The following is a 27,272-nucleotide window of genomic DNA, read 5'->3' on the forward strand; positions in this document are numbered from 1 at the left end:
AAAGAGAAGAAGCTGGTTGTTGTGTTTTTTTTTTTTCCTTTTATTTTCTTTCGGGGTTTTTTTTCTTTTTTCTTTTTTCTTTTTTAACAAACGCACAAGTAGGTAGGCAAGTGAGATGCTGTTAGGCAGCTGACTCACCCTTTCCCCCTCGTTCTTTTGTCAACGACGGCAGGAGGGAAACCCGGAGCGGTGGCACGGAGCCGCACAGTGACGCACTGACACCGCCGCTTCAGACGAGGGGACGATGGGCTCCGCGTCGTCCGCCTACCGGGTCATCTACCTGGACGTGGACGGCAGGATTCAGAAGGTAACACTCCGCTCCGGTCCCCACGCATGCCGGCGTGTAGGTACATATCACCCGCCCACACACACACACACACACACACACACACACACACACACACACACACACACACCAGACACACAACAGGTCTGCGGAAAAGTAACATTAAATGTTCTGTTGACGTTATTAAATACATCAATATGCTACATACGCAGTATTTATTTGTGCAAAACATTTCCCTTGTAATTTTTATTTAGGTTATAATTTCATCTTTAATTATTAATGTATTAATATATATTCAAAAAAAAAAGACAAAACGAAGCTGAAGGAGGAGGAAGTTACACATTCTGAGTTCACTCTATAGCTGTGTTATTGTGATGTTAAAAAAATATACCACAAAACTAATTCTGCGTCAGTTCTGTAAGCCCTTAAAAAACACATTATTATAGCATCATATTAATGCAAGAGAAGAACAAAATCAATTGCAGAGACTTAGGCATCATAAGGCTTTTATTGGCTTCTATAATTTACAGCAAAGGCAGGTGCGCTTTCAGCCCAAATGCCACGACTGTATATCACAGTTAATATCAAGATACGGAGTACTTTGTGGGCCAAAAGTAGCAGTGCATAACTTGATGGGCCATGCCACGGTCATAATGATGTGTATGAATCATCAGCTTTCACTATTATTTAGGGAAGTGTGGCCATTGTCAGTGTGTGTTTCTGTTTGTGTGTGTGTGAGAGAGAGGGAGAGAGAGAGTTTGCTTTGAACTGTTAACTATTTACAGTCTGTACAGACGGAATAATCTCAAAGGTTAGTTTGGATGTTAAGTAGGTTTTGGTCCACTGGTCACTCAGAAGACTGAAGAGCTGTTAGGTTGAAGAGTAACTCAGGCCCTGACCTCTAAGTACACTCCGAGCGCACGCAAGTCTGCATCGAAGCTTTTTCAGGAGGAAGGAATATAGGTCATGCAGCGTTACCTGTCCAACAAAAAGACAGGAGAACCAGGAGAGGTGTGTTTATCTCATGCAGACATGTTCACACGCTGGAAAATAAGGAACAAGATAGGAGGATCTGTTTATACCCCTGCGGAAGTCAATACAGTTACAGGCATCAAGCAGAGGCATGTTAAGTTTGCTGAGTCTTGATGTAAGTTTGCTATGAACATTTTACGTTTAGTGTTTTTAGCTACAGAAAAAAAAGAATGTCTTTTTTCCATTTTTTTGTAATGATAACAATACAGAATGTGGCGCTCGTCAGTAATATCTGGCTGCAGGAGGGTTGTACATGGGAAATTCTTCATACAAATGTGTCCCTTGATGTTTCAACACTTCAGATAAAGTCATTTTTAGGCCAAGGTCACAAATGTATTATTTTGAGCAAAAAATTGTAAAAGATTGGTTAAGAAATGAGGGTAAGCTGTAGATAGTGGTCCTCCTACAATAATGCACAAAAGTTTCAGGCATTGAAAGAAAGTGAGGGTGTGACCATTTACCATTTAACTTCATCCAAGTTGTAGCTGCAGGTTGGTGTTATGTGGCGGATAAGAATCTGAACTGTAAAACGTGCGCACGTTACACACGTTTCAATACGAATGTGTTTACGTTGCCCACTGAGCTGTTCTGAATCACAAATCGGTTGCACATTCGGTCAGGTGCTGTCAGTCTACGCGCTCTGCATCGGGAACCTTTGTTACCCGCAGCCATTGTTTTCTATTGTTGGATCACGTCCTCATGCCGACTATTCAGATTCTGGTCAGTCTGTCCTGTTTGAATATGTTGAATGAGACGATTATTCTATTTGCATTTTGGAGTGGCTGCTTTAAAGCGTGGGATCCTCGTTCCCGGTGATGCACACGGCGACCGCAGCGTCGGGGGGTTGATTATTTTAATGTGGGGTTCGTGATTGAAAGTTGAAAGGAGAACACACATTAGTAAAGCAGCAGTTAATACCGCGGAGGGCGTGAACTAAGAAAAAGAACACCGAAGTCATTTAGTGCAGTGTCGTCATACCTTGTACTGAAAACAAATACCACCGGCCCCATCTGTCTGTCTGTCTGCCTGTCTATATATCCATCTATCTATCTATCACAACTAATACCACATGCAGAGACAAATGCATATAATTAGCATTTATTTTACATGCAGACTTGGACTAGAAATAAACCCCAAAGACAAGTGTTCATAGGGATGAAATATGCACAGCAGAGCCGTTAAATGTCCTAATGATTAATGATTAATGCTCTGTTTTCTATCAACACAAAACGAATTGTCGTGTTCCGATACCTCATTCTCTCCTCTCTAATGTGGGGACCTGCGTTCTGTGTGAATAAACAAGCACCACCTTGCATCTTGAGAAACTGTCACGAACCTGTTTTCGAAAACAACAGGTTGGTGCGTAGGTCTGGTGTCTCTCAAGTGCTCGCCTGTATCTGCTGGTCCCAGCCGTCCTTGTCTTGTCCACCTGTGACAGGCTGCCATTGCCAGACTACTCAAGTGCTCTTTGACCTCTGTCATGCTCCACAACCGTCCCCGCTTTTACCCTTCTGACACAGACTCCCCTTGTGTGTGTGTGTGTGTGTTGCAGAGTGGCACGAATCATTTGGTACTTCCAGTGTGAATCCCAGACCTTCTTCCTGGAGGAGCGTAAAAGACGAGAAGGGATTAAAAACATAGATATTTGCCTCGAGCGTGGCAAAGCTGCACTTTAAAACTCTGCTCCAATCTAGCTGGAGGAGGAAAGAGAACAAACACATTCTGCTGCATTTTTATTAGGCACACAAAAGCATTTCCATGAGTAGAAAGGGCATCAGATTTTAACTGTAGTATAAATGTTGTTTTGGTGAAAATAGGCCCCAACAAATGCTGTATTTCTTCCTGTCTGAGTAACAACTCAAAACCACTTTGCAGCTGTTGGGAAACTAGAGAGCCATTCCTGAAATACGCCAATCAGCCGTAATAGCATGAATAACATTGATTATTTTGTTATCACAGCGGCGACATCTTCAAAAGAGGAGCTCTTACGGGGTTTTCCCAGACTGCAGGAGCCAGGAAAGAAACAAGATTAACGCACACGCGTTAACTCAGTGATGGCTGAGGGACATGAGCTAGTGGGGAACAGACTGGTTTGTTAATGCTGCTGACAGAAAGGTGTCCGACGTGAGAGCGCACAGTGCATCACAATCTGTTTCGTATGGGTGTGTGTAGCCACAGACCAGTCAGGAGCATCAGAACAGGACCACGGAGGCATGGAAGAAGGTGCCCTGGTCTGATGGATCACATTTTCTTTTACTTTAGCACGTTAGTAAGGAATGGTCTTCCTGACTTACCTGGGGAACACATGGAACACCCAGATGCACAACGGAGAAGAAGAAGGCAAGCGGACGTAGGTAGTGTGACTCTTTGGGCAGTGTCGTGCTTCTCCTGCCATTTACATGGTGTTTACTTTGACACGTACTACCTACCTAAGCATTGTTGCAAGTTCATAATTAGAACTGTGCCTCATTGTCGCACGTCCACGAACAGGAACATTTCAGTAGAAAAGAGCAAATATATTTCAAGTACATACGATGTACTGACATAAAAAGCTTCCACTAAACACTGTCCAGTGACCATCGACTATCTGGTACATTTTCAATTAGTAGAAATTTCATTGTCTTGCAGAACTGAGCAGAGGCGAGTATTGTCAAAAACACCAGGTACACTGCTTAAAAATGTAATAATTGAATAATAAAGGGAAACAAGATATTGTAAACATAAGTTCTAAATTCTGATCCATGTTGTCATGGCTCCATCATATCATTTCTGCAGATTTGCTTTACCTGCACACACGCTGCCAGTCTACTGTTCTATCACATCCATAAGGTGGTCTGCTGGATTCAGATCTGGTGGCTGGAGAGGTCGCAGACGTCCACAGAACTCGTTTACGGTTCATTAAGTTCGAGAATACTTGCTTTCTGATCTGGTGCGTTATTGGATAGGAAGTAGTCATTGAAAGGCGGTTAACTATGAGTGTCAAGGGAAGCAAATGGTCAACCATAGTTGACCATTCATAGTCAATAACTATGAATGCGGGGCAGCGCAGCGGTGTGGTGATTAGCATTGATGCCACACAGCAAGAAGGTTCTGGGTCTGTGTGGGTTCTCTCCTGGTACCCCGGCTTCCTCCCACTGTCCAAACATATGCTCGTTAGGTTCACTGGCGTTTCTAAATTGGCCGTAGGTGTGAGTGTGAATGTGATAGACTCCACGATAAGCAGGTACAGGAAAATGAATGATAAATCAATATAATGTGAATGTTACCAGGTTAGTATATCTAGGCAACATTCAGCTCACGGTAATAAAAAGGTAAAATATTAGGGTGAATATTTAGAAACACATTTATTTCTGTTCTTAGCTGTACAAGGTGCTAAAGCTAAAGCTAATACAGAGACCATACCAGGCAGTAGTTTTTGGTGCTGTGTAACCGTACATTCTTTTTCTAACTTCGCTCGGTGTTTCTCTATGGGAATCGCCTTGGGCGTGACCCCAAGGCGATTCCCATAGTGAAAGCGAAGTTATCAAAGAACCAGGGATTACGCAATGTAACCCAAAGTTATTTCTTCCCATCCAACACATCACAGATTCACTCAGATCTTCAATTTTTTCTTTTTCTGTCAACAGCTTGAATTGTAGGTCCAGTATTTTCATGTTCGGTTATCGATTATAAGTGTTACCCTCCAGTTGTGTGATTGTGTGTGTGTTGCACTCCCTCAGGTGGTGTTCAGTAGATTCTGCAGCCCGTGTGACATTAAGGAACTTCTCTGTACAGCGCTGGGTGTGCCAAGGTAAAACTCTCTGCTGCACGCACATTTACTCCTCGTCCAGTGTTGCTTGGGAGTGCAGGCTGCCTTACTTGTTCTTTTACAGGCGCCACCGCTTGCTAAACCAATAAGCTTTCACATGCTGTAGTGTTTGCATGCCACGCTGGGTTTGAAGGCTTTCGCGAGGGGCAGGGTTATCCAGGGTAAATCTCGTATGCGTTTCATTTATAAACCTGAATGCACTCGTGACTCATCCTGAACATATTTCCTTTAACTTTTAAAACTTCTAAATGAATACAATTCATGTTAATTTCATAGTTCGATTAACAAAATTTGACCGTTGAACTTGACCTGACGTCATCGATGTCTAACCGGAGACCCGGCCCACTGTGATTCTACAGCTTTGTCACGGGTTAATGCATCTTTGACCTCAGAGTCCATGTTTCTAGCTGTTTACAGACAGAGACACAAAGCTGACATCAGCAAAGTTGGCGTCAAGTTAAGTTGGATTTAACATTACTCGTATCTTGGCTGGTTGATATTTTAACCAGCTAAAATCCTGCTAAACGGGAAGCAGCCTGCTGAATGTTTTGTACACTGAGTTCTACTCATCCAAATTCATCTATGCTTTTGTTAGTTCCTGCTGATTCCTGACTTGACACTTATTATGAACCACCTACCATCTCGGCATTCGGTCAGCTGACTTACTCTAGCGGTGGGCTGTGCATTTTCCACCTAGGTCTTCAATGCCTTCCAGCTTTATTCAAAACGCCTCTTAATACGATTGTTATGACACCACTACTACAGAAACCATCAACGTTGTATGGATACGCAATAAAACAGGACGTTGTATCATACACGGGACCTCATATCTCATCACAATCTTAAATGTTGGTGGTCTTGGTGTCCGGCCATCGGCAGTCGTCATCAAATGACTGTAGATGGCCGTTGTTTGATGAGATTCATGGTATTTGTAATAAAAATTATCCAAAAGAGCAAGATAAAATCCTTAACAATAATGTAGAAATTGAACTAGTTCCATGCATAAAAGTTTTAGGAATTATCATTGATAGCAGTCTTAACTGGTCCAATCATTTTAACCTAGTAACCGAAGATCTTCGAAGATGCTGGGCTTGTTGAGGAAGGTATGTCCCTGAATACATTCCTCAGCTTATCTGACCTTACAGTTGTTTTGTTCCCATTGATTAACTATTGTAACATTGTCTGGCCGGGGACCTACCCTACATACCTCAGCAAATTGCGTATGAGACAGAAGAAATATCTTAGATTAATATCGCACTCAAATAGATATGCTCTGTCTGCACCCCTGTTTAGAAAATACAAATTACTCCCTATTGACAAAGTGAACGTTTATTCGTACATAAGTACTTATATAGAAAACAAGATCATCCAGACACCCTTCAGAAGTTATTTTTCTCTACCTCAGATGTTCACACATATCAAAAGAGACACAGTGACAACAGTGTACCGCATACACGCACATCAAGACACCAGTTTAATGTTACCTTTAGAGGTCCTAAGCTATGGAATGAATTAAATCCGTCTCTGAGATCCATGTCCTTTCATACTGCCTTAAAAAAGCAGTTGAAAAAATATTTATTATCTACCTGAACCCGCACTCATTCTTTTTTGATAGATTTTGATGTTTTATTTCTTTGTCTTTATTTTTTGCTTCTTTGTCTTTTGGAATCATATGTACTGGGTGTAAAACTCTGGCTTTGTTCCCGCCTTGCACAGATTTGTAATAATTTGTGCTAAATCAATAAACTGAACTAAAACTAAACCATACAACAAGGTGAATGCCATTACTTAAGCAAGAACCTCAGTTAGGACAATTCAAAAAGTCTCCTTCACCAGCGACACATACGTCAAATCATCAGAGAATGTCAGATCGATAGCCTCTCCTCCTTCCGCCTTCATGAATTCAACAAATAGCTATGAAAACATTAACAGGGACGATTTGCTTATACAGCTTGTAACACATGAACTACACTAGCTTGGTTCAAACAGAGCAGCTCTCTGACTGTCCAATCAGAGGACACGAAAACACTGACGCTACCACAGGCCTCAGAGAAGGCCTGCAAATACTAACTAGAAATGTGATTGGTTGAGGAGCAGCTTCAGCCGCCTGTGGATTCTGAACCTGGACAATGAAGCCTAAAGTGAGCAGAGCCCGCGGTGGTCATGTTGGATGATTTACTCCACCCACACTCGGATACTCCAAATATGGGCATAGGAGTTGTGTTGGGGCAGAGATAAAGCAGCCCTGATGTTGATACCCACCCACCCAACTATCTGCTACCTGTTAGCCCAGGCTACCACCAGTCACTTAATTTAATTATGTAGAATTTAAACGCTAGTAAAAAATAAACAAATTAATTCTGCGGCGACATTCATCCTCCATACAGTTGTCATGAATAGTGAAATAAACTGCTGAGACCAAAATATTTTTTTTAAACCGGGCTGTAAACATGTTTAATAATGCTGTAAAGTGGGGCATTTTAACATGGGGGTCTATGGGGATTTGCTCCCTCTTAGAGCCAGCCTCAAGTGGCCACTCAGTGAACTGCAGTTTTTTGCACCTCCACATGGGCTTCACCGCTCAGACCTGGAAGTTGCTGCCTGTTTTAACTGTGAAGGCCCAGGTAGATTTCTTTGGATAAAAGCTCTAATATAAAATTACAGTGGCAAAAACACTGCAGCAACACTGAGAGACAGACAAATATAATGAAAAGAATAAATTATTGGAAATAATTTAATAAGATTAACGGGAAAGTCAGTTATTATGATAAAGCTTTGGCCACTAGAGAGTAGTATATATGGGGCGGGGTACAGATTTCCTGAATTGATTTGATTTTCTTCAGTAATTTTTTGTTTGTTTGTTTGTTTTGCAAGCTATTTTACTTAATCATGAAATATTTTATAATGCTAATGATATTGGTTCCAGAGATTTGTTGCATTTCCACAATGTGGTGTATGGTTTTGAGAGGTCGAGGAAAAAGTAATCTAGTAGATATTTGAGGACCAGCATCTCCAGTGGGTATATTGATCTTTCTGGTGCTCAGAAAATATTGTCATTCAATGCTCTGCTCAAAGTCATTTGATCTGTGTGGATGTTTTGCTCTGTCACTTGTTTGGAACTGGACCCTTTGCTTCTCCCAAGTCTCTCTTCAACGTCGCTGCGCATTAGCAGTTGAAGCTGGACCCCAAATAATGAACCCTTGAGTTGTGCATTTTAGGTTAAAAATCTATGCAAGTGAGAGATGATTCTTTTAAATTGTTTTTTTTTTATGAAGGAACACCAGTCTGTCCCTACTGGATTCGTCCGGAGCCATAGTGTCCATCGACCCGACCATGCCGCACAACACAGAGAGGTATGGGAAAAGCAGCATGCCTTCCGTGTCTTTATGGATTGTTTGGTCCAGTCAACCAGCTGTGTGTTTGATGTGATGACCCATTTCCTGATTTACTGTAAATCCCAGTGTGTCCCCTGCTCTTTGCACCTGAGCTGTTAACAGCCAGCACGAGCACCAGTGAAATGTAATCTTCACGAAGAGCAAGTGCGTTCAGCCAGAGCTGTTGAATTGGTCCAACAGCCCCGTCAGGATAAAAAGCTTCAACGCAATAAGAACGGGGCGGTTTTGGAGAAATTGCTTCACGAGAAGTGTTTTCTGATGAAGTGCCCACTTTTACGTAAATAACTGAATCCATGATCAGTGTTTATCTCTTCCAGTAGATACACAGGCATGGAGATTCTGCCATGTTCTCTTGTGGTATCCTGCTGTGAAGTCTGTCAAAAATTTTAATATATATTTAGGACATTTTATTCTGTGGTTTCTTTACTGGTCATGCAATGATTTTCTTAGAGTCAACTATTGACTATTTGTTATGAAATACCAAAATATACACTAATGGAAGTCTTTATCAAACTGATGTATGGTGATATGTAAAATTACTGATGGCACAGTAAACATTTACCATGCCATAAAGGTTGTCGCAATGAAGCGATTGTTTTACCTGTAGAGCAGCAAATGCACTAATACACTCCTGCTGCTTGTTTGTTCTTCACGCTAATAATTGAGTCATAAAATATGATAATAATATAAAGAGCCTTCAGTGATTGTCTGTGTAAAGCAACTGTATTAACTTTACCTCCTCATTACCAAGTAAGTGTTATGAAGAATAGTAAGTGCGTGGAGGAAATTTTGGCCTCTGCACTGTCCCCCTTTACTTCTAGATGTAATGTTACAGACAGTGCGACTATTGGGACAACGAAGAAGTCTAGCAACGGAATTTTCTGAGAGCTGTTGCTGCTGGCCTTCAGAAAGCCCTTTGCTGTCATCATGTTTTTCCACTCAAAGGTGGACTCACCATAAATGACTTTGTTACCTGCAACCTGAAATCTAAAACCTGACTTAACGCCGCTAAATGTTTGGAAGATAGTAAGAAATTAAATGTCCCAATGACCCCGATCTTGTTAAACACTCCAAGGCTATAGACTCGTGGACTCATCTACACACACACACACGCACACACACACACACACACTGGCTAGAGACTCCTTGCCAGTGTGTGTGTGTGTGTGTGTGTGTGTGTGTGTGTGTATGTTCTCTATCTTATCTGAGGGTGGAATCTCACCTGTGTATTTGAAAAACATCACCTGACCGGTAGTTATCTTCCTTGTAATCTCAGTCTGTGTGTGTTGTTGTGTTTTTGTGTCTGCACGTGTGTCTCTCTTCCTGCTGGAGTGAATAAATAGTAGGAAGAGCAGCGCACAGATGACGGGTTGTTAACTTGTTCCAGCTTCACACCACTTCTGCTGTAAAAGCTGTTGGCACTTGTGTGTGTGTGTGTGTGTCTTGTGTGTTAAAGGTCGCCGTATCGAGTGGTGCCTATGACCAGCGGACAACTTGCTGGTGAGTTCCAGACGCTGCACTCACAAGACAGGATGGATGTCACGGCATCATGGGCAGATGTTTAGCTCATGGTGTTCGATGCAAAACACGTTCGCTCACGTTCGACGTTGGTTAGCAGATGGGAGTGAAATTACACCAGTGCAATTGTGCGCTCGTGCCTCCGTGTAACACACGCTTAGAGAGGCGGGCATCATCTTCAACACTGTGCCGGCGTAAGGCCTCGTGGACAGAGCGACGGCGTTCTGGACGCAGATCCAAATGCAAAACATCCCGTAATACAGTAAAGGTGCTACGATGCTCGGTGGGCTTTCTGCGTGAGTGCGCCATGAAGCAGGTCGATCCACGTTAAAATTAAAAAGGTGACAAAATACAGTGGTGGGGAGTTAATTCGCTATTAAGAACGGTACATTTAGTTAGTGGTGAGAGCGTCGCCTTCATCGCTGCATGACTGCGACGACTCCCCGAGAGAAGGGTCGTGGAAACGTAGAAGGGAAATCCTGTAACACGCAAATAAAGAAAATGAGGTAACCTGGAAAGATTATAAATCCGTCCTGCCGGTCTTATCAGGTCTCCAGATCTGGAGGAAGTAAAAAGAGGCTGACCCAGATTGGAAGTGATAAATGTTACATTAATCTTATTCTCTGGTAATGCTAAAACTATATAACCATATAGATAAATACAGCTAATTACCTGTAATACTTGATAATGTTATACTGTGCGTTGCCTGGGAGCCCTTGGGAGCATTGTTTGCCTGTCAGGGACTAGCAACTCCGCGGAAGCGCGGCGAGGAGTATTTTTGAACAGCTCTTCTTCCTTTTAGTGTGCACTGCCCTGTGACCCCTTCATTAAGGACTGAATGTTAGCGACACAGTGTACAGCGTGTTTAATAGCTGTAAGTTTATTGGCCTGCGCCGTTGAACTTTGCCCACAACACTAGAGATATTAGCCAATGGCAGCGCTGCGCTGTGTGTACAACGCCGTTACCAGTGTGTGGGAAGAGGAATCAGAAGTGGCTCGTTAACGCATCAAGCTGTCACCCTGCTCCTATTCCTGTTCCGATGCTCTCTCGTTCACACTGACCGCGAGACCACAGGGAGGAGGACGCCTTTGATTTACCTTTTGTCCCTCTACGCGTTCCTGGCTCCATCGTTTTGCTGCCGTAGCCGCCTGATGGTCCGCGCTTGGCGTCCAGAGACTTCTCATGTGCGCTTGTCTGTGTCGGTGTGAAAGAAAGAGTGAGTTCATCAGGGCTATCGGTGCAAAGACATATTCCTCCTCACTGGATTCAAATTGTCTGTCATACTCGCCTCAGCATGTATATGTGTGTGTGTGTGTGTAGGGAACAGCTGTCGTTCTGTCTGCATGTGTGGGTGAGTGTATGTGAGTATGTAACACAGCTCCCTGCTTGCTCTGTCTCTCCAGATAAAGAGGAACTCTTTCAGAATGTACTGACGCAAGTGGCAGAGCAGTTTTCAAGGTAAGCAGATGGCTGAATGTGCTCTCAGGCCAGCGGGCTTTCACTCATCTCACTGTTTACTTGTTACTGTCGCATGTTCACAGAGGAGATATTATATTTGCACATGTGATAATGTTTGTATATTTATAGCTTGAAATAACTTTAGTTTCTACAGTATCGCTGTCTTAGATAGAACTGTGTTCATCCCACCACTTCCAGAGCTTACATTTGTTAATGTCTGGTGGTGTTGCTGCGTCTTTGTCTTTGCACTTTTCACTCACTGCCCCCACTGTCTCCAGATAAGATGGTAGTTTTACCAACCACATTGTCTACAGGCCCACTGGTGCTGAGAAAGTGTGGGGTACAGCTCGAATATTTAATTTGAGATTAGATTTGAAAATCATAACATCAGCTCCCAACCGCTTATATTCCGAAAGCGGTTTAATCGTTCACAAATTAGCCTTTGCTGATTAGGAAAGTTGCTCCTTTTTTACATGTCCATGGGATTTGGTGAGTGTTTTTTTTTTTTTTTATGTTGTATGGACATATAGCAGTACCAGTGCAGGGCTACATGAGATCATAGTTAAATTCTGTTTACATGAATATAGGTTAGATTATGTCATGCCGATGCAAAGTCCACTTTTAGAGGGAGCAATGAACACATTGAACAACCACATCTCTCTTCCTCTACTCACTTGTACCCACCTGTCCGCAGGGCTTTTAAGATCAACGAGCTGAAGACTGAAGTCACCAACCGCCTCGCCATGTTGGAAAAGAGAGTAGAACGTAAGTCTTTACCCTCCAACTCTTCCTACCTACACCGTTCGTTCCTGGGCTGTTTAGCACAGAGACACATTGTCCCTGAAATAATTATTAGCAACAAGTTTTATATAGTTGTTATATCATACTTATTTATTGCAACATTTACAGCTGTGTTATAAATGCTTCCACGTCACACTGTGACAAACCGCACACACAAATCACCTACCACTGGATTGTTTTCAGCGTTTTACAATTACACTGAAATGCAGCGTAATTGTTTACTCTTCGCCTCATTTGACACAGAGAGACAGACATTGCTCTCCATCCACAATGTTGGCACTTATGAGCAGAGTAAGAGTGATCTGGAAGCAGGCAAATGCGACACATTTTGGTGTATATACACTCACATGTGTACAGTCTATGTAAATATTGCATAATTGTGTCAAAGTTAGTGCTGTCAAACAATTAAAAATTTAATCAGATTAATCACAGGGTTGCACCAGATTAATTTCGATTAATCACGATTAAATATCATTAATTTTCAATCTATATTAATCGCGTTTTAATTTGCATTATCAAACAGACAAACTAAGGTATGCTTCGCGTTTACGTGAACAGAAACCCGTTCCTGCAGCATGTGCATAATACTTAATGTCAGTCACCTGTTCCGTCTTATTTTATTTGTCCTCAAATTTCCCACGGAGAGGACCAGTGTCCTGTTTAGCGTCTTTCATTTTTATTGGTTGGTTCTGCTGCCTGTCACTACTGGATCGACTGTCCATTTGCGCGTGGGAGACGGCAAATCTGCTTGGACAATCTGCCCGAACTGTGTTGCCAGAGAAGTTTAGAGTCATCCTGCTGCGGAAGGGTTTATCGTGTTAAAATGTTTAATCAGATTAATCGTGATCATGGATTCGTCTGCGATAGCGCATTCATTTTGACAAGGTGATATAGATAACGGAAAGCAGTGAGAGGAACTGGTGCCGAGAAATTATAAATGTTAATCAGCTTCTTAAAGCCTTGCGTAATGCACTGATAGAGATGGCTAAGAGGCTATAGGTTGCATCCAAGAATGAAAAGTACAGTTGAAGCTGAACAGAGCATCTTTAGTTGTGCATCGTTTTTGATGTTTTGGTTTTGTATTTATTATTTGTTCATAAATCACACTGGGCCCTTTATATTTGACACTTGTTGATTGAGAAAGTTGTTCTTTATTTACATATGAACGGTGAGTTTGTTTTGTATATGTGTTCACAATAGACATACAGCAAAATAGTCCAAGGATAGAAGATATTCCAGTCTATCCTAGCATAGCTGCGTGTAAACTGTGCATTGAAAAGAGATTCAGCGGGTGACCAGGTCTTGTCCAGTTAAGTTACTTCATCTTCATATATGTCAGCTTTAAATATGCAGAGACGCCGTCAGCATTCGGGCACTACAGTAGTGCTCAGGCTGATAACTGGCTGCATGCCTTGAGCCAGTGCCGTTTGAACTTGTCTTCCTCCACAGTTTTACAAGACCACGATTAGATAAGTTGAAGGTGCATGGGTTATGTGGTCTTCTGACCCACCTCCTCCAGAGGCAGTTGACCTTGTGATGTTTTGAGAATCTACTAAACATTGACCACATGTTAACCTGTCCAGAGCACAAAAGGAATGTGTCATCCTCACCCTGATACAAAAGACACAATGCCTTTCCTCTGCCCTTTTGCACCTCTCAGTTTCCGTTTTGGTCTTTTATTAAGTGCAAGGGGGAACTTTGTCTTTGAGAGCTGCTCACCGTGCAGTTTACATAGTTTTACCGCTTGTCTGATAGGATCCTGGCACTTGGTGTAGACCTGTCAGTTGTCCAAAGATAAAAGCCGGTTATAAAATACAATCTATAAAGGTGTTGTAATAACCAGGTTCACTGGTCTGTCTTGTACCATCAGTGTTCTATTTTTTTTTTCTTTTTTTTATAATATGGGTCTTCACATGCTTGTTTTCATAATAATTACCCACAAGAACATGTAATCCGTAATTGTTCCGCAATCATTAAATCTTTTGTCTGTGAAGATAAAGGTCAGATATGTGAGTGTATTCTCAGGAATCATCAGGCCATCTCTGATCATGTAAGTGGGCCATACTGACCTACTAGAACTAAAAGACTGCTCCACCTTCACTGGAGATAGTTTGGTTTTATGTCCACCTCTAGTAAAACAAGTTCACATCGGTTGCCGAAGCCGTTAATGCCGTGCAGCTTGTACGAGACTTTTTGATGTCGCTGCGGTAACTGTGCTAACAAAATTGTATCCTGGAGCGATACGGCAGCTAGTCCCGTTTACACCGTACGCTCTCCTCACAAAAAAAAAAAAAGAAAGAAGAAAAATTGTATTTATTAAACTTTCAGAATTTCTAGGTTGTCTGGAGGGTTAGCAGTTCAATCCAAGGAGCATGCAAGTGTCATTAAGCGCCCCGTTTCTTCTCCCAGTTCTCGGCACTGGTGTGTGAATGTGTGGGTACACGTGTCACTGTGCCTGTAAAGCTCTCTGAGTACCAACAAGTAGAAAAGAACTAAGAGCATTTACGTAAGACACTCAGTGTACCCAAATATAATAAAATACTGTGATGCAATATTTTTTTAGGAAAATCTCTATCGAAGCAACTGTTGCAAAGAATAGAACTAGATAGGAAGGTCTGTTATTTTGTCTCACAATTCAAAATGCATCAACTACCTCAACCCACCCCCTCTCTCTATGAGTCTGTTATGTTTCTTTTCTGCACCACAAGTGAGATCATTTCAGTGCAATTACCTACTGTGCTTTTTTATATTTTTATAGTTTTACAGAGTGTGTGTTTTTCAGATAAGTGTGTGTGCTGTTAGTATTTATCTCCCCTCGTTGTTCTTTACTCTGCTGCTGCTTTAAAGGTTTACTTTAGCTTCTGTTTTTTAAACTTGAGGGTTTTTTTTAAGCCTCTAACGCAGAAGTAGAAACCACCTATTACACGCAGCGGGCCGGCGTATTTGTCGTGGTTGTTGCGTGAAGGCTGATTGCTGTCGTTTTTACCAGAGCCAATAGAAATCAACAATTAAGCACAGAAAACCAAGCAGGCACTTTCAAAGACTAAAGCCTGTACCAGTAAAATAATCCCAGAACCAGTTGTGAAATCAGCTCTAAACAAGTGCACTTTGAAGGAAGTAAAAGGCCCAAGACACTGACGATAAGACAATCTGAAGGTAGATCGTTTTCACTGACCCTGTTGTGGCTGGATATACAGTAGGAATGATATCACGTCAGTGTGATACAACCATGTGCCCTTTCATTGATAGTGATTTGTTACGACACAGCCCCAATGAGGCTCCTTGCGAAACATGTTCCTACATGTGTAAAATGCAGCATGCCCCTCCACCCCCAAAGTCCGTCCCACCTCACACACCAACACCGACGGGTTACAACTACACAGCTGGCAGTCCTGTTGACCTCTGTTCAGTAACTCCTCTGTCCCTAAGTACATGTTTTCCACGGGATGTGGCTGCAGTCCCATAATAGCCCCCCACCCCCCGCGATGTTCAGACCTTTTCAGTTACCATGACAACGTGACCCGAGTTGCTTTGGTCACCATGGCAATTTTTACCAGCTCTACTGTAAGCAGCTTTCTTTCAGAGCAATGTGATCCACGGGTCAGGGTTAAGTGCAGTATTGATTGGTGTGCTCTGAAAAGGATGCTGTTCAGGTTGTAAGGTCCAACTGAATTTTTCATAAACAGGATGACCGAAAAGGCTTCCAGTTATAAATCAGTCAGAAGTAATCCACTATCATGCAGACGCAGATGTGAAATTTGCTTCGGTAGAAATTGAGGACAAGCATTACAACTTCACTGAGGGCTTAAGTGAATTAAAAGGAAAATATTAACTTAACAGCACATTCTGTAGGACCCAGACTAGCACAGGCACAACAACAGTTTAGGACAACTAAAAACCTGGCCTCTGAATTCACTAGATTCCAAACTGATCAAGTATTTGTAGGATGATCTTCAGAGACCCCTCCCCTCAGCCTATAAAAGCCCCCCACTAACGACATCCTGTAACCAGACACCACAGGATGCCCTCTGAAGACCCATGTCCATTCTCTGATGAGTCACAACTATCTTGGAGACACAAAGGAGACCTACACAATATTAGGAAATAAGGTTATAATGTTATGCCTGATTGGTGTATACCGTACATTAGTTACGACGCCATTCAGTAACTTAATGGTTAAGGGACAAACATCAAGGTTCCTGACCAAGAAGATAAACGCCTGGTTAAAACCTCAGCGCGACGACGTCCAAGCTTTAATAAAAACACTAATGCAAAAATCCACCTCCGGCACCTTGTTCTCACTCACTGCCCACTCCTCTGCACTGGTGTTGTGGTCCCACATCCAATGTACAGCCACTTATAACAAGCATGCCAATTTCCTGAATACCTGGTTGCCGTGGCAGCGGCGGACACAAATTTCCATCCTCTCATCACTTCGGTCGCCATGGTCACCTATGCTAATAAGAGCTGAAGTGTTGACAGAGAGAGAGAGAGAGGGGGAGAGGTGGATTGATGAAAGAGAAAGAAGGAGTCACACAAGCACACAGTGCGTGAGAGTCCGGCTGCAATCTGTCGAGGCGATTCAGACAACAGATAGAGAGACAGCCTCGGTTAATGAGCTCTGCGCGGTGAGACAGGCATGCCACTTCAGGATGGGTTCCCATCTCACCGTAAAATTCTGCAACACCATCAAACCCTCTCGGACATTCGCCAGCCCTGTTTTTTTTTTTTGAGTGTGGCTGCTGCAACTATCTCTGCTTTGATTAGTCCGTCGTCTCCACATCAAAATGTTTCTTATATTATACACTCATATATTTCAAGTAGAAATTAAACTTCGCAGTTGCAACATTCAAGAGGCTCCTCACCCACACATATTTCCACAAACCTTTTACCCTAAACATTAACTTAACCTCTTGCTCTAGGTCATGTTTCAGTAATTTGATCGGATGGTTCTTGGAAAGACAGGATGGAAAGATTGTAATTCTTATTTTTTTACAATCAAGTATGAGTTGAAAGATTTCCAGTAAAGATGCATAAACGCCAGAAACCGAATGAGAGTGTCTTTATAGTCATTCCAAACCCCTGCGTGCAGGGCAATTACGATGCTCTCCTTAGAAAAGACTACAAACATTAACATATTTCAGATGCATCCTCACCCTCCTTCCCCGAACATATAAACAAAACACATATAAATTCTACATCCACGCACACTTACACTCCCTGCCTGCACACACACCTACTTTCTTATTATAAATATAAAGTGCGATGACGTTCAGTGTAAGGTGACATCAAAGCTGAAGGCGCAGGGGCAGACAGAGTTCAGTGCAATGATGAGTGTTGGCTAAAAACTGTTGTCGGACTTGGATCTGGACGGAGAAATGTCCGGGGAGGGGGAGGACCAATAATGTTTCCAAACCAGGCAGTTGTGCCGTATGTTAAAACTGTTTTCTATCAAGCAGCGGCCTCTGTTTAGCCTTCTTGATGGTAGCAGTACAGTTCACAGCCAACTTGAGATCCTCGCTGATGTTGACTCTCAGGAATTTAAATCTACTCACTGAGTATAACTGAGTAAAAATCAGGCTGGTATCGGCGATACCAGCCTGGAAGTGTATTGAGGTAGAGGCCCCATTTACTTTATAGCTGTGCAGAAAAACCAGAGGACACCGTCGTACAGTGTGTTTTTAAATGCTAAGAAAAAGAATAGGTAAAATAATAAAACTATTAAAATGAACTATAATTTATTTATTACTTCACAAGGTTTGTTGTGTTGCCACGACTCAATAGTTTAGGTACTTTTCACTGTGTTCCTCAAATGACTGAAGTTTTAAAAGTATCGATATTTTGATTTGAGAATCATTTCTAGAGCGTAAAGTTCTGGTATCAGAGCTATCGATATTTCAGTATCGATCAGCACATCCCTGTTAGGCACCCTCTCCCTCTCCACTCCTCAAGGGGCCTGAGCTCCCTTTATGTCACCTGAAATCAACCATGCTAACTTTTCTTATGCTCAGAGAGCTTGATTTGATCACATTATAATGAACTTACAGAGGATTACCGTCTGAATCTGCTGTTCCCCTCTGCTAAACAAAACTGTGCACGGGCCCTGTACAGCTTTAACGTTCTCATTCGCTCTCTCATTCATTCTTGTCATGACATTTTTTCAGCCATGGCTGTGTTAATTAAAACCTCCCACAACACAAAAGAGCAGCCACAAGGACGAGTGCCTTTGTTTCGTTGTTGATAGATGCCGAGCAACAAACCAGAGATTAGATAAAAGCGCGTAAGGCCTTCTAAATTTAACACAGCGAGCGGCGAGCGCCATGAATGACTTCAAACGCGCCCATCTAAAATGCCATTGAGAAGTTAATGGTTTGAAAATATTAAATTTAATGAGTGTAATGGTGAGTGACTCTGATGTGTCTGCCCACAGTGGAGGGCATGAAGGTGGTGGAGATTGAGAAATGCCGCAACGACATCAAGAAGCTCCGCGAGGAGATGGCGTCCAGAAACAACAGGTGACGGCAACAGCGGGTGCAGTTTATCCATTTAGCTTCTGCCCTTTACAGGACACTCACTGAAACACTTGGAAATTCAAAGGTTCAACCCTAGAGTGTAATTGCAGGGCATAAGAAGACTTTTTCATTTTTATAGAGAATATCAAGATTAGTGAAGGAACCATATATGGTTCCTTGCCCTTAAGTGGTAAACAAATGTTAACGTGTATTTTTAAGTATAAGAATGTGATTTATTCTTATGTGTTATTCATAGTTTTATTCTGTTTCTTCTCTTTCAGTAATTTTCTGGAAGACAATAAGAAGCTGACTCCTCGCAGAGACGTTCCCTCCTATCCCAAGGTAAGTTGTTTCTCCATTGTCCTCATGGCCGCCAGATCCTTTAGAACAAATCACTGGTGCCTGGTGTCATGTTTCCTTGTTTAGTCCAAACCAAACATGATTGCCATGTTTGGTTTTATGCCGAAACAGAGAAAACTGGCCATTTTCACAGAAGTTCACTCTATCTCTGTTTCTGGGAGCCATTACAGAAGCTCACTGCGTCACCACCCTCCACAAACACATTTCTCTGCTCATTTCTAGTGATTTTTAAGAGCGTTTAACACAGCACTTGTCATTTATGAAATTCACTACAGTTTGTGGTGGCTCTGAGAGTCCAGCGAGAATTTGGGAACAACTAAAATAGTGGGCGTGGCACTCGTTTTCACACGTGAGCATTACAGTACATGTGTGCCCCCGAGCCAGACAGAGGCGGACAGGGTTAACTGCAAGCTCTGTTGTCTGCAGTACATGCTGTCAGAACAGACCATAGACGCTCTCAAAAAACCCGCCTTTGACGTCTGGCTGTGGGAGGCCAACGAGGTAAGACTCGACCAGCTCACTGAACCCATCTCACCCTCAATTCCCCTCTCTCCACCCTCCTCCCCTTTCCCCACACCTCTTGTTACCCCGTTTGCCCCCCTGTGTGTGTGACCCGTGTGTGTGTGTGTGTGTAGTACCATCTGTCAAAGGAGACAGTAGAAGCTCTTAGACTGCCTACATTTGATGCTTGGCAGTGGGAGCCCAACGAGGTGAGACTTATGCCCTCATTAATCTACCCATGAATTTTTTTCGCATGTTATTTGCTTTTGATTAATCAGCCAATGATGCATTTATAAACCAATCAGCTACAGCTAGTGTGCAATCAGTTATTTCTTACAGATCCTATAGAAACATCACCTTGTTGCTCAGCGTAGGACAGAAAAGAAAGTGTTGTTGTGACCTCACCTGCTCTAAACTGATGAGCTAAAAGTTAACTGGTACCCGTTTCAGGCTCAGGATTGTGCAGAGAGTGTCAGCTGTTATTAGCTCTAGAAAAATAAATTAAATGGAGCCGAACGGGAAAAATTGGTGACACGTGCGCATGATCTGACGTTGATCATGGTTTACTTGTCAGCACAATTTATTTTCACGTGAAAGGTATTTGAGCCTGCCAAGATATGTGCAAATAAAAATGCCAGTGTGATAAGTAAAGCATGGATACAGTTTAAGAAATTGCCATGTTATAGACTTAATATACACGAAGAAGCACTATTGGAACATCACATTAACATTATAACTCGTTTCTCTTTAGGTGTTATTAATTGTTGCCTGTCTTAATACTCGTGCTGGACCGGAACAGCTACAATGGAATGTAAACATATTTAATATTATTCATTGAGCCTGAGAAGTCTGTGAAAATCTCTAAAGGAGGGGTAACAATCCTGGAACAGCCTCGCTGTAAATAGAATGAGGGAAGACTGTTCGTCTAAAATCTGTTGATGTGGAGATAAATACTGAGCTGAACAGAAAAGCTTCTTTAATTAGAATATTTCATGCTCCTGCTCTGCAGCAGCTCCACAAAAAAAAATGGGTTTAAATATAATTATGCCAGGCTACTGCTATTCAGCAGTTAAGCTGTCAGTCAAAACCCACTCAGTGTTATCTCTCGGACGTCAGACTTATCCCAAAAAATAGCAGTAATTTCCTTTGATGTATAAATTCTTAGTGTATGGCACCTGTTCGCCTTAATTCAAAATGACAAGAGCTCTATGGTAAAACTAAAGTTTTCAACAGTATTAGGCACAAAAATAATTGTAGTTAGACTAGTTTTCAGATAATTATACAAAATCTACTAATAAACTTAATGTTAAATTAAAGCATATTTAAATTATAGATTAAAACAAATGAGATTCAGTAAATGTGGCCCAATTAAAACCTGAATGCTCCTCTCACTTGAACCTACAATCTGGTTCATATCATCTTATCATCTATGAAACAATAAGAGAAAGGATGAATAGAATCAGACGTGGCGCTCATACGTTTCTTTGTTCTTTCAGATGCTAAGCTGTCTGGAACACATGTACCATGACTTGGGCTTGGTCAAAGACTTCAATATCAACCCCATCACACTCAAGAGATGGCTGGTGAGACCTGGACACCTGCCAGCTCAGATATTTGAATTAAGAATTAATCAGCCTCCTCATTAAAGGAGCTATCCCAGACCAATGACTAAAGAAATACTCTCTGAAGGCTGACTGCAGGTTTTCAATCTTCACTTTCTTTCTCCCTCTCCCTCTAGCTGTGTATTCATGACAACTACAAGAATAACCCCTTCCACAACTTCCGCCACTGTTTCTGTGTCACCCAGATGATGTACAGCATGATCTGCATCTGCAACCTACAGGTAATCGGCTTCTCAGAGATTCTGCAAACATCATCCATCCACTTGAAGGACACTGAACAAACAAACACCAATAAAAGGCTGCCGTTATAACCAGTAGCTTCAAGTATCAGTGGGATTTTGAATGAGCTTTTTTCAACCCTCACGCATCATTAGGGACATTTTTTCCATTTGGGGAAATGATTTCTCTTCAGCTGGCCATTTGGGCTGTGTTAGTGCACGTGGCCTTACATTTTTTGTCACAAAGTCACTCTCTACACACAGTGTGAAATAAAAAAAAAAGTAGAACACTGTGAAAAAATGAACTGCCCTCTTGAGTCATTAAGGACAAAAATGTGCATATCCAAACAACTGCTTTAAAACCTAAACTAATTAATTCATATTTTTTCTGCATTGTTTTCTGCCTAAATCTCTTAAACCACTTCAGCACTTTACAAAACTAGCAAAAATTCCATCGTTTTGATGATTTTAACTTTAAATGTTGGTTTGATTACTTATTAATAATAACAAGAATTAGTTATTTTCCATGACAGTAATATAGGGAGGCTGGCGCAGTTCTTTTTCACATCAGTTTTGGATTTAATTGCATTATTAGTTTTTGTGTAGCATCAGATTTAGAACTGACCATCCTCTGTGGTATGTGTCCCATTGACTCCCATTATAACCATATTTTTTAATCTCACAGCCATGATACAATATAATCATTCATGCTGCAATATTAGGTCAAATTTGTCATTTTTAGTGTTTAACACTAAAATCAGGCATTTCCACATTATAGACCCTAAGCATTAAATGTTTGGTCTTTCATTAGTTTTTGTGCTTGTGTTATTGAGCTTAGCAGGCTGTTAGCAGGTGTTTGTTGATTATTTAGGGCCATACACTGTGCAGATAATCAGCTGTTAACACGACATCGAAAGGTTAACCATCTCTTCAACTGCTCTTCAAGACTGGAGATGTAGACTCTCCAGCGGTAGGGGCAGTCCAATTTGTCTTGGTCACTTTAAGGTTCCCAGTGATGTCATAAGGGAGAGAAAAAACACCTTAAAACATCCCAAATAGGAAACAATGTCCTCAGTGGCTCTGGAAAAGCATTTCATGGTCCAAGGGATATCAGTCAAGTGACACCACCTGCGTAATCGAAGGTTAAAGTCAGAGTCATGTTTCAAAACAAAGCCTACACCATGACCTCTGTGATTTTATTGAGATGTAATACTAAATCACTTTGGTGAATTTGTTGGATAAGATAGGAAGCCAGATGAGATCCGCTGATACCAACTACCTGCAAGGAAGCTTCATTTTATGCAAAGCCTGTGTGGCAAGACTCCCATGTAAAACCAAAATGTGTAAACACTCATTTCCTTGAGCAATATCCAGCTCATATGTATATAGAGAGATGCTGCTTAATGGAGAGACAGATCAAACAGGGCGTCAGGACAGGAGGAGAGGGGGCAAAGAGAGGATCATAAGCCACCATGCCATACGAGGGTTTATTATAAAGCTGTTTATTGGTGTACTGTGGTATTATGAAGTCTTAGATATAATGGAGCTGGGACATTTCTATTCTTGATCTCACAGGGAGGTAGTAAAGAAACATAAACTAGTTTTTCAGATTGTTTTTGATGTTGATTGTTTTTTGGTTCAGGGTCACAGTGACAGTTTTCAGTTTCATCTGACTTAAGAAGTAGGAAGTGATTGGATGCATCTTGCAATGTCAGTGGAGCAAAGGAAAAATGTGCAATGTTTCTTACAGATATTGACAATGGGAAGCATGTATAATGTGAAATGTATCTGGGCTTTACACAGAACCTTGAGGAATCCCAGGGTTAAGTCTATCTGAAAATTTTGATTCAAATCAGTCAAGTTAAAATATGGTTGTTGAATTCAGCACAACTGTAAATTCTGACGAAAATTCTATATTGTTTTTTGCCAGTTGAATTGTTAGCATTCAGTCACTGTAGCTAGCATGTCGATTGAGCAGTGGTTTGGAAGGTACAGAGAAATACGACAAGTGAAGAATACTGTTGAGAAGGTGATAATATCCTTATCCAGATTTACCATTGAAGAGATGAAAGGAAAGATTTGACTTTGCTGAATGGATTTTGAATAAATAACTGAGATCCACCTATAATGAAATGACAATGATGGGTGCCAAATTTAGCAAAATTGATTGGGCATGATACACAATGATATATGACACATGATATACGAAACACAACACACCACAGATGTAGATGATACACGTAACACAATACATGTAGATGATACATGACACGTGATACATGTGACACACAATAATTTATGCCGGTATTTATTTATTTATTGAACAAGGATTTCAAGCAAGGTACAGCTCATATAGAATGTAACTGTAAAGGCACACTGCTTGCAGGTATATTTTTGATTCTGTCTCTCTTTTGTCATTTTGATTCATCTCAGCCAAAAACACCACATGCACTGATGTTTTAGTTGCCACGTGAGGAGTGGAAAGGTGGGGAATAACGGTGGATGGTGACGGACAGAGCAATGTCTGACAATGTGAGGAGAAAGAAAAGGGGAAGGATGAGGGATGTACTCAGGACGCCACATTAATTGGGACACACCATTTTATTGAAAGGCTTCACTGATGCATGAATTAAATAATAACTGTTTGGGTGTTTACTTTTAGGAGAAGTTCACTCAGGTGGACATTCTGATTCTCATGACAGCTGCTGTGTGTCACGACCTCGATCACCCCGGCTTCAACAACACGTAAGACAAACAGCAACACATTAGAACTATTTTCCTTTTCTACATGAGGTCTCATCTGACCCTGCTTTGCATTGTTCCTCTAAGTGTCGAGAGTCCTTGTCTTTTGCTTTCAACTTGCCCTTTCTCCACCTTACCATCCCCTACATCTCCTCTCGTCTCTTCAACACCTGCCTCATCTCTCTGTTCTCTTTTTTTACTCCTTCTTCTAGGTATCAAATCAATGCCAGGACGGAGCTGGCCGTTCGCTACAATGACATCTCCCCTCTGGAGAACCACCACTGTGCTGTGGCCTTCCAGATCTTCTCACAGCCTGACTGCAACATCTTCTCTAACTTTGACCCTGAGGCCTTCAAACAGATACGACAGGTAGGGCTGAGCATGTGTGAAGCAGTCCCTCTTTTGAGCATACTGTATATTTTTGACCACTGATAAATAAAACATTAAGTTTACATCTAATGAGCTGTAATTCTTAAATCTTTCTTCAAATTCAAAGCTTAAAGCTGAGAGCACATATTCAATATTCGTATAATTACAACCTAAATACTTTGATCAGTATGGTAGATAAATATACTACTGAGTTTACGTTACAAGCTCTTTCATCCCAAAAAATCTAAATTCTCTTCCTGGCCACTTTATCTCAAGGATCCACACATTACAACACGTTCCGCAGATCCCAAGACACAACTTGTCACTTTCTTTGTGTTTGTGCGTGCGCACTGACGAGCCATTTCACTTTGTGCTGTGTAGGGAACCATCACGCTCATCCTGGCCACAGACATGGCTCGGCACGGGGAGATCCTGGACTCGTTCAAGCAAAAAGTCGACAACTTTGATTACGCCGATGAGGAGCACGTCACCTGTGTAAGGACACGTTCATTTACGACGCTCTTCGTGAATTTCTGCAAATCCGTTCCCTTGCGTTTGTTACCACAGTAGCCCTGAGTTCATGGTAAACTTCTGACCCTGTGCCCTTTGCAGCTGAAGATGGTGCTTATCAAGTGCTGCGACATCTCCAATGAGGTGCGGCCCATGGAGGTGGCTGAGCCCTGGGTAGACTGCCTGCTCGAGGAGTACTTCATGCAGGTGGGTCCAACAAAGTGTGGAAATATTTAGTTTAGGGTTTCGATTTTGCAACTCTTTTAGGCAGGCTAACAGTCTCTGATGTTTGACAGAGTGACAGGAAACGTTTTCCATCCTGTTATAGGAGGCTGCAATATACGATTTCCGATGTGCGTTTATGTTCTTTCAGAGTGACAGGGAGAAAGCTGAAGGGCTTCCTGTGGCTCCGTTCATGGACAGAGAAAAGGTCACCAAGCCAACAGCCCAAATTGGCTTCATTAAATTCGTCCTCATCCCCATGTTTGAGACTGTTATGAAGGTGAGCACGCTGGGAATTGCTGAGAGTGAGAAAGGTAGAGAGCCTGAGAAAGGAAAATGGGTTCCTCATTACTGTAGTGCATGGTTGCCTCTGTATCTCTTCTTTTTCTTCTAAATTTGCATATCCGCAAATTGCTGTTGTAGAGTCTGACACTGAGTGTTATTGGATCCACAGAGACCCAGATGCCCAAAACACTTTAGACTTTTCTTCTCCCCAGCAACTTCTAGTGGAAAGAATGATAGAGAATACACCAGTCAGCCACAACATTATGACCACTGACAGGAGAAGTGAATAACATTGATCATCTTTGTGACAGTTTAGTGTTCTACTGGGAAACGTTTGGATCTGGTATTAATTCATGCGGATGTTACTCAGACATGTGGCCGGAGCAGGATGCAGCCTGACACAGACACAAACCAAAAATGCTTTAGGAGCAACTCAGAAAGACTTGAAGAACATCACAAGGTGTTGCCTCTAACTTCACTGAATTCAAAAAGATCAAGTATCTTTTTGGATGATCCACAGAGGCCCCTCCCCTCAATCCACAGGACCTAAAGGCCCCCACTAACGACGTTCTGTTACCAGACACCACAGTCCACCCTCAGAAGGCCCATGTCCATTCTCTGATGAATCACGACTGTTTTGGAGGCATAAAAGGAGACCTACACAGTATTAGGAAGATGGTCATAATGTTATGCCTGGTCTGTGTAAACTTTGGGCCTTACACACTGACATTTCTAAGGGATCTACGTTTCACTGTCTGCTTGCTTCATACAGTTACAGTTTGCAGCAACACTAACGATCCTGACTTTGTGTGTACCAGCTGTTCCCACAGATTGAGGAGGCGATGGTTCAACCACTTCGAGAGTCAAGAGACCGGTACGAAGAACTCAAACAGATTGACGACGCCATGAACGAGGTTGGAGAATTTCTACGAGTGTGTGGATGCATTTCATTCGTCCGCAGTGCAGTTTATAATTCAACACGACTAATGTCGCCCCCAGGTGCAGAAAAAGAAAAGTGAAAACTTGACCATGGGTGGCAAGAAGAAGTAAACGTTTTTTTTTTGTTTGTTTTTTTTTGTTTTTTCAAAAAAGGTAAGATTAAAACTCAAGCGTTTGCCACCATTCTTCAAATCCAGAAACTGTTCTGTTTACCTCATCAGTTGAATCTGTGTGTTTCAGCACCGGTGAGCGTAGGACACGAGAGTGAAGCAGTGTGATGTAAATTAAACTGGACAAACAGTTCCAGTCTGTCATAGGAAAGTCTATGTTACAAACTACTGGTGGACTCAAGGACAATCCAAAGCCTTTTTCAGGGAATCTCAGCATTTGTACAGCACAGACTACTTCAGTGAACAATATTTAGATAATGGCATTGTTTTTTTGTTTTTTTTGTTTGAAATGTGTTTTTTTACAGATTGTACAGTATTTTAGTGACCTTTGTTCTTTCCTACTAAAAATAAAAGAATTAACTGCAAAATCTGGTCTAACTCGTTAATGACTGGTTCTATTTAATCAAAGTAATGACTTCCAATATGTTTGTTTTTGTGTGTTGTAGATTTGTAAAGTCTTAATCTTTTCCACTGATATTTTATTTTTTATTAACACTTAATATTTACGTCTTATATCTTGTAC

General features: G+C 41.8%; 1 protein-coding gene across 5 annotated transcripts; it reads left to right on the forward strand.

The window, feature by feature from the left end:
• On the forward strand, window positions 1-26,724 carry pde9aa (phosphodiesterase 9aa). 5 transcript variants are annotated; one of them, XM_047601944.1, is made up of 19 exons: window positions 1-307; window positions 5,038-5,108; window positions 8,402-8,479; window positions 9,978-10,021; window positions 11,444-11,498; window positions 12,193-12,263; window positions 18,730-18,814; window positions 19,093-19,153; window positions 19,807-19,881; window positions 20,424-20,483; window positions 21,169-21,255; window positions 21,411-21,515; window positions 24,175-24,257; window positions 24,467-24,623; window positions 25,005-25,118; window positions 25,236-25,340; window positions 25,507-25,635; window positions 26,459-26,554; window positions 26,640-26,724. In XM_047601944.1, the coding sequence occupies exons 1-19, from the start codon at window positions 245-247 to the stop codon at window positions 26,688-26,690; spliced, it is 1,590 nt and encodes a 529-aa protein (XP_047457900.1). In that variant the 5' UTR covers window positions 1-244; the 3' UTR covers window positions 26,691-26,724. The 5 variants fall into 5 exon arrangements, with proteins under 5 accessions (XP_047457900.1, XP_047457902.1, XP_047457901.1 ...); XM_047601946.1 differs by lacking the exons at window positions 19,807-19,881; window positions 20,424-20,483 and adding an exon at window positions 19,598-19,672 and having other exon boundaries at window positions 4-307; XM_047601945.1 differs by lacking the exon at window positions 20,424-20,483 and having other exon boundaries at window positions 12-307.
• Window positions 26,725-27,272: the final 548 nt, after the last annotated feature.

Source organism: Mugil cephalus, chromosome 12, assembly GCF_022458985.1.
Source record: "Mugil cephalus isolate CIBA_MC_2020 chromosome 12, CIBA_Mcephalus_1.1, whole genome shotgun sequence".
NCBI classification, from domain to species: Eukaryota; Metazoa; Chordata; class Actinopteri; order Mugiliformes; family Mugilidae; genus Mugil; species Mugil cephalus.